At 45.0% G+C, this 7,201-nt stretch overlaps 1 protein-coding gene across 1 annotated transcript; it reads right to left on the bottom strand.

Moving 5' to 3' along the window:
• Positions 1-4,950: 4,950 nt before the first annotated feature.
• On the bottom strand, positions 4,951-5,889 carry LOC140360065 (olfactory receptor 6N2-like). The gene has a single exon (XM_072445381.1). The coding sequence runs from the start codon at positions 5,887-5,889 to the stop codon at positions 4,951-4,953; it is 939 nt and encodes a 312-aa protein (XP_072301482.1).
• Positions 5,890-7,201: the final 1,312 nt, after the last annotated feature.

Raw genomic sequence — 7,201 nt, 5'->3', positions numbered from 1 at the left:
TTATTTTTAGGATTGATAACTCCGTAGGTTGCTCCTTCGACCTAAATTCCAAACTTCCCTCCAAGTGTCCTTGTGGGGTTTAAAGGTCCCATATCATGCAGAATTGCAATTGGTACCTCATATATGTGCCCAATGTGTTTTTTGATTGATTCCTGCAGTCTTTAGCTATAGAAAAGTCTTTATCCTTCTCCTCGGATGTGCAGACTGACGGAGCCTACCCACAGGGATGTGTCATCCCTTTTGAGTGCCGCGGCACACTTCCCTGTTTCAGCCCATCCTCCAGGAAGAACTCTGCACCTGTAACACTCACCCCTCCCCCCGCGCTCGAAAGGAACTGCGGCTATTTAGGCACAGTTAGCTTCAAACGTCACTTCTTTTGTTCCAACGCTGCTGCTGACATGTGCCGCTGTGTTGCGGCGAACGCCTCGGCCTCTGTTTACATTCGCACCATCTCCACGTCTACGAGGTACCCCCTAATTACCCGCCCACCCTGTGACGTAATGCGTGCTCTCGCGGAGATTCAAGATGAGGGTTCCGTCTCAGGCAGTCGTTCCAGCCGATTTGGGACCCCCAAAGAAGTAGAAGTGCATAAGATGGAATGAGCTCTGTAAAAGGTCCGAGAGATTGTGGTGGATGTAGGAGAGGTAGGCGCGAGAGGTCCAGCGACCGAGGACCTGGAAAGCGTCGTCAGGTATGCCAGCTCTGGCCGCGGAAGTAGCTGCGCCGATGCAGAATGAGTGGGTGGAGAATGAAAGAGTAGATAAGCCGGATCCAATGTTGAATTTTTTTTTTTTTTTAAGTTGGGGGACAATTAGGGGGTGGCGTCGGAGCAGAGCTCAGTGTCTAATGCTCCCCAGTAGGTGTTAATGTTGAATTGTTGAAGCCTGCCCGCTGCTAGGGTGGCGAATAACACGTGGTACGTGTAAAAGCGAATCGTAGCACGAGGTTGAGGGTGATCGCCAGGTAGTCGTCAAATTCGGCTCTGCGGTTGGGAAATAGGGAGCAGATAGTGTCGCGGAATAGGGAGAAAGTGAGGGCAAATTTGTTGGGGGTGAGGTCCCTGGAGCGTGAGGGCGTGGTTTGGCACATGAGGGAAGTTTGACCCTGGCTATTTTGCAGTTGCCGCGGCTGATTAAGATTAGTGAGATATGGTTGAATTAGCTGAACTAGGTCAACATAATTACCGGCTAAGATCTGCTGGCGAAGAGCGGTAGAGACTGGGGAAGGCTTGTTAACGGAAGAAGCTGGCTGGGTTGGAGGAATAGCGGTGGCTAAGGAGAATGCAGGAGCGGCGTAGGTCAGAGTGTTGGGAGGAAGGGGGAAGGGAGGGGGCAAGTGATAGAACGGAGGGAAGAAATTAAGGAAGAGGCCCTGGAGCATGGAGCGCCTGCGAAGCTGTAGTACCTGCAGGCCTGGTGTACCCCAGATGGGGTGCTGGAGGCCATCTGGCTAGGAAAAGAGAAAGAAGGAGCGGTAGAAGGAGGGATGAAAGGATGTAAGTGCTTGGGGGTTAGGGGCAGCCTGCGATGACAGAGATGAGAGGAATTGGAGGTGATTAGGCATAGGGGTTAGGCACAGGGGTTGAAACAACATGGCTCCCGCCACCAGGGGGAGCTGGGGTGCTGGGCTGCGGTGGGGGTGAGCCTCGAAGAGCGGTAACGTCATGCCCCTCTTTTTCAGCGCTTGTTGCAGGGCGGCCACGGTCCAGTTTCTGATGTCATGCTTATGGTTTCAACCATGCACAGCAGGAAGTTCTCATTATCAATGTATCTTCTGTAATTTTACTGCGGCCTAGACATTTACGATTGCTGCTTGGCACTTCTGTTTTCCTCTGCAGCACAAGTACTTTTCTCGTTGCTTCCGTAGATGTGATCCCTGTGGTGATTTTGACTCTTTGCTTATCAAATTTAAGCATACATGACAAACTATCACTCCTCTTGCCATCCCGAATTGACGTTTAACCTTTACAATCCTCCTTTCAGGTTTGCCTTAATCTCATCTGTTGACACTTCACGGTAAATTACTGTGACACCACGCCAGAACAATCCAACATCCTGCCTTTATCTCTACCCCATATCTGTTTTTATCAGCCTCTATATCACAAATAACAAGCAAGGATCCATCTCCTATTGTTTTAGCACATTTGACAACTCTTTGACAACTTTGACAATCTCCCAAAGGAGTTTGATGGGGTTCCACTTAACAAACAACGCACCCTGCTTGACCAGGTTCAACACTAGGCTGAGCAAAATAATATGTCTGTTTGCCGTAACTCGACCGACCTGGTACGAAACTAGCCGACTGAAAAAAAATTATCAGCATTTTGTTGAAAAAACGTCAAAATCTTTTATTTTTCAATTATTTCGCCGACTCACCGACCGGTCTTTCCTAAACCGCTGTGTCGAATATTTTTATCACGCTGGTAAACCTGTCAGTCAACCCAAAGGACTGATAACGCACTGCGCAACACAGGTGCGTCTTCATTTTTGGTCCTCCACATGCGTCTGTAACAAAACAGGGTCGTTGTATCGCCTTTTACAAGTTGGTTTGACTAATGCATTCTGGGATTGAAACACGCCCAGCAGCGTCATCACAACAAACATCCGTGTCCGTGTCCCCCGCATGTTCCCCCCGCTCGCCTTCACTACCAAAATAAAAGGAAAGCGGCGTACAAAAGGTCGATTGAAATATCTTAAAATCGTGAGATTTAGTCTCCTGATGGGGTTGATAGAGATGTTTTCTGTCATTGACCGTTGAAGCCTGACCCCTGGCGGTCACTCCGAGTCAAAAAATTTTGATCTTTTTTTTTTGCCTTCAAAGTAAAAAAAATAAGAATTTGCCTACCGACCGACCCACTTGAAAAATGTTGGCTCGGGTTACATCAAACAGACAATTTATTTGGGGTAGCCCTACCATAAACCTTTTTACTTCTTCACTATCTTCCCAATTTGGCTGTCAGCTTCCTTTTGCGTTTGCCTTTTGAGTTTTCCACAAATCTGTATCAACATTTTCTTTTACGGCGCCAGACATCCATTCGCTTCATCAGTTTCCTACGCCCAGCTCATCGTCCACACACCCCGATTCCCTAGCGACGAGTTTCTGTGGAACTGAGGCTCTTCTACCGCTGCCGAATGTAGATTGCAGCCAGGTGTGAGGAGCTGCTGAGGCCACAGTTTGCCGCGCCCAGGTGGGAGGGGTGTTGTGGAATTTCTGCAAACAATTACCAAGAAATAATTCAATTGAACAGAGTTTGTCTTTCTCAAAAGGTGGATTTTTATTTACTCGTGCACAGTAAATAATCACTGTCCCTAACAAAGATATCTGTCCCTCATCCTCCAGAACAGGGGTGCCCAATACGTCGATCGCCTTTCTCAAGACAAACTTTTCAAGGAAAGCTAGAAATTGTAAGGAGAGGTTGTCCGACATGACGCTGCAAAGCCTGTTACAGGCGGATTCGTTCCCCACTTTTAAAGTTTGGACATCGGCGCATTGAAAACGTGTTGACTATGCGCGGCACGGAGAACGCACGGGCAACGGCACGGAGAACACGCGGAGAATGGCACAGACAAGGTAAAGCAACGCCTGTTTAAACTGTGTTTCTGTCTAAATGTATAGTGTCTAGAGCCATGGCATCATAATGATGGTAATATGATGGTAATAAGAGGTGGATTCATTTGGGTGGGACTGTGTATGACCTCGCTGAAGGCCCAAGCCCCAGACCCATGACCCGCCACTGGATTACGCTACTTAAAGGTGCACTCTGTAAATTCTCTGGCGGGAGTTACGCCAATAACTTGTCTTGTCTGGTAGAGTTTTTTCCCCCCTGGAAATACACAAGTTTCCTTTTGGCGTCCCATGGGAGGGACAGGCACAAGTGTGCCACCACGTACTCATGTGCCATCACGCTCCCCAGTCACAAAGCCTGACAATCTACATCAAATTAAACCTTGTCTCGCCTTTTTTTAATATGTAATCCATTTTCACGTGCAACAATCACACGGTCTTTGTACAGAAAAGCACAAAGTAAAAGTTTAGACTTTCCTTACTTTCAAGGCTCTGTACACGTCAAACTTCAATATTTTCCCACAAGATTGGTCTCAATCCGTTCGTAACGGTCCAACGAATAAAATCCAGTAAAACAATTTGGTCCAATACATATGTTAGATCTATGAAGACCTCCATGTTGCAGAAAAAAAGTTTTTGTCAACTCTTGACACCAAGATTAGTCAATCAGGAGGATTTTTGGCAGTTCTACGGCCCAGTAAAACTAATGAAGTGTCACATAGAGATGCAAATTACGCACAACTTTAGAGCCGTGCGTCATAAAGAGATGGTTCTGTGCGCAAAACATGCTCACGTAACACTTGTTTTTGTCTATTTTTATTGTGAAAAAATGTTTTTATTTATGGAATGTGAATTTCAATAACATAGTTAGTTGTAAGCTTTCAATAGAGCCCTCATTGATGTATGTCAAAAGTGATCAAATGTTTTCTAAATCCAATTTGGATTGATTTGAACAGGGGAATGGTCCTTTTATCCAACGCCTGGATAAAGTATGACAAAAAGTGTGATAAAATACTTGTTTCTACAGATAATGATCTCACATTTGAAACTCAAGTGGCCAACTACTTTTTGTAATGATATATAGTGTATTTCAGGCCTCACATTCAAACAGTAAACACCCTCATTCTAAACAAAAAACATTGCTTTTGTTCTTTCAGACTTAAAGTAGTTCTGACTGTTGAGGGTAAAAATAGAGAATGTTACCTTTACACAGAGACAGAGTTTTTGTATATAATCCACATACTTACTCACATACACACATACAAACAAGTATGGTTTTAATTTGGAGGTGTCTTAAGAGACAGTTGGACAAAAATCTGCCTAAGGATAACAGGTTAATGCTGTACTTGTGTGATTGTTAACTCCACTTTTACTGTTGCTTTGGTTTCAGTTTGTGATCCTACGACAGAGTAACAGTTTCTTTAACCTCTGGTATATCTCGCGCAGCTTCAGCCCGTACACAATTGGGTTGCACACAGGGGTTACGACTACCAGGAGAATCGAGATGGTGAACGTACTTCGTGTCACCTCCCCGCTGAGTACCGTCTTCTGCAACAGCTCTACAACATTGCACACGGTGTAGTTCAGCAGTAATATCACATGCGGCAGGCAAGTATTCAGGGCTTTGGAGGCGAACATCTTGGAGCGATGAAGGCAGAGGAATAGGATACGGAAGTACGAGAAGAGCACAAAAGAGAAGGGGAGAAAAACGAGAATAGTGTAGCAGAAAAAACTGTACAATTTGCTCAAAACGTGTTTATCTGCACAGCTCAGAGTGACAAAAGTGTGCATATGGCAGTACAATCTTGTGACTCTATCAAGGCAGGGCGGGAAACGATTCGCTATCAACACAAATCCCGCAACGGGCAAAAGAGGAACCAACCAGCAGAGCAACAGCAGTGTAGTGACAGCTGCAGGAGACATGAGCACGCTGTAGCGCAATGGGTGGCAGATGGACAGGTAGCGGTCAAAAGACATTGTTGACAGCAGCAGGAAGCTTGAACTGCCCAGTGAAGCAAAAAAGAAGGCCTGACACAGACAGGCCGAGCGGGACATCAGCACCACTCGCTTCCCCTGCAACAGGTCCCACACCAGTTTGGGGTAAATAACAGAGCTCCCCATGGCCGAGTTGACCAGCACGGCCACCACAAACACGTACATGGGCCGGTGCAGGCTGCGCTGGGAGCAGACCACGTAAACCACCAGACTGTCACTGAGCATCACAAAGACATAGAGCAGCAGGAGGAGCAGAGCCAGCCAGAGCCTGTGCTCGTACAGCAGGGCCACGCCGTCCAGGCCCACAGTGCTCACAGACGAAACGTTCATGTTCACAGGAAGTAGACTTCACTTTTGTGTGACATTGTTCAAATGTAATCACTGATGATTGTCAAACATTAGTCGAATGAATGCATTTTATGAAATCTTTCTTTTAGTTATTTAAAATGAGCAGGAACTACAAAGTTTAAACAATTTGATGATTGGGGTTGTTGAATGTACAGGCAACTTTGTGCTTTGTTGGTTATTTTGCTCTCCAAGCATTCACCAACAACAACATTGTCCAATCGGCACCTAAACACTGTTTTTTAAGGCCGATTTCACAAAATGCATTTTCCTCTTCTTCTTTCAAGACAAAAAGATCACGGATTTGATGATGTGTAATTCTAAGCCTGATTTAAGTCATAATTCATTTTTATACAGATTTACGTGTAATGTTACATTTTAACAGTTTTTACACATAATAGTCTTTTTTTCTTACATGTATGTCAGTAAACTACAGATCTCTTTACACTTGCAGTCCGTCTCAGTCTTAAAGGTCCTGTCCCGGTCTAAAAAATATAATTATTTTTAAACTGTTTACAGTTTAAAAGTGATGACAATACCAAACAAGTTTTGCCATCACAATAAAGCTGATTTTCAGAAAATAAAAGTCTCTATAAATTTAATGCACTCCGTGTTCTTTAACCCCGAGAGCTGCTTTCACTTCATATCTTATTGAAACAAATGGGGCACAGGGCTTTTTAAAACCCCTCCAGCTTACCGGTATGTTAAAAATTACAATGTCAGAAACACAGAAAATGTGAATAGACCTGCACAATTAATAATAAAAAAGTCAATCACAAATGATGTTACGTATGATCGTACGTATGATGGAAAAACTCCTTGACAAACTGCAGAGGTTCCAGCTGTGCTACAAAGTTTAAAACCACATCACACATATGCGAGTCACTGTGGATTAGGATGAATCACTTACACTGTTAGGTGTTAGGGTCACAAGTTATCATCATCTCAGCATAACATTAAATCACAATTACAATCTTAAGTTTAGAAAACAAACACAGTATATGGGGGGAAATGGCAAGTGAGACTGACAGTTGATGATTAAACCTGCACAGAGTGAAAGCAGTGAGAGAAGACAGAGTGCAGAGTAAACAGAGCCACAGAGACATCAGCCAGTGTGTTGAGCAGCTGCAGCTTGTCCACTGGAAGCTGGAGAATACGGGCACATTTCAACAGGACACACACCAGCATGTTGTCCTCACTGTCCTCAGCATCAAGTGTGGTGACAGAGGAACTGGTCTGTGGGAGCTTTAATCACAGTTCCTACTCCCCATAGACCTCAGCAGAGGCAGGAGGGGAA

This window comes from Eucyclogobius newberryi, unplaced genomic scaffold (assembly GCF_026437365.1).
Source record: "Eucyclogobius newberryi isolate DKJ021-1_F unplaced genomic scaffold, fEucNew1.0.hap1 SCAF_14, whole genome shotgun sequence".
Classification (NCBI taxonomy): Eukaryota; Metazoa; Chordata; class Actinopteri; order Gobiiformes; family Gobiidae; genus Eucyclogobius; species Eucyclogobius newberryi.
The sequence above is the reverse complement of the archived record's forward strand: the minus strand, read 5'-3'. Positions and strand labels throughout refer to the sequence as shown.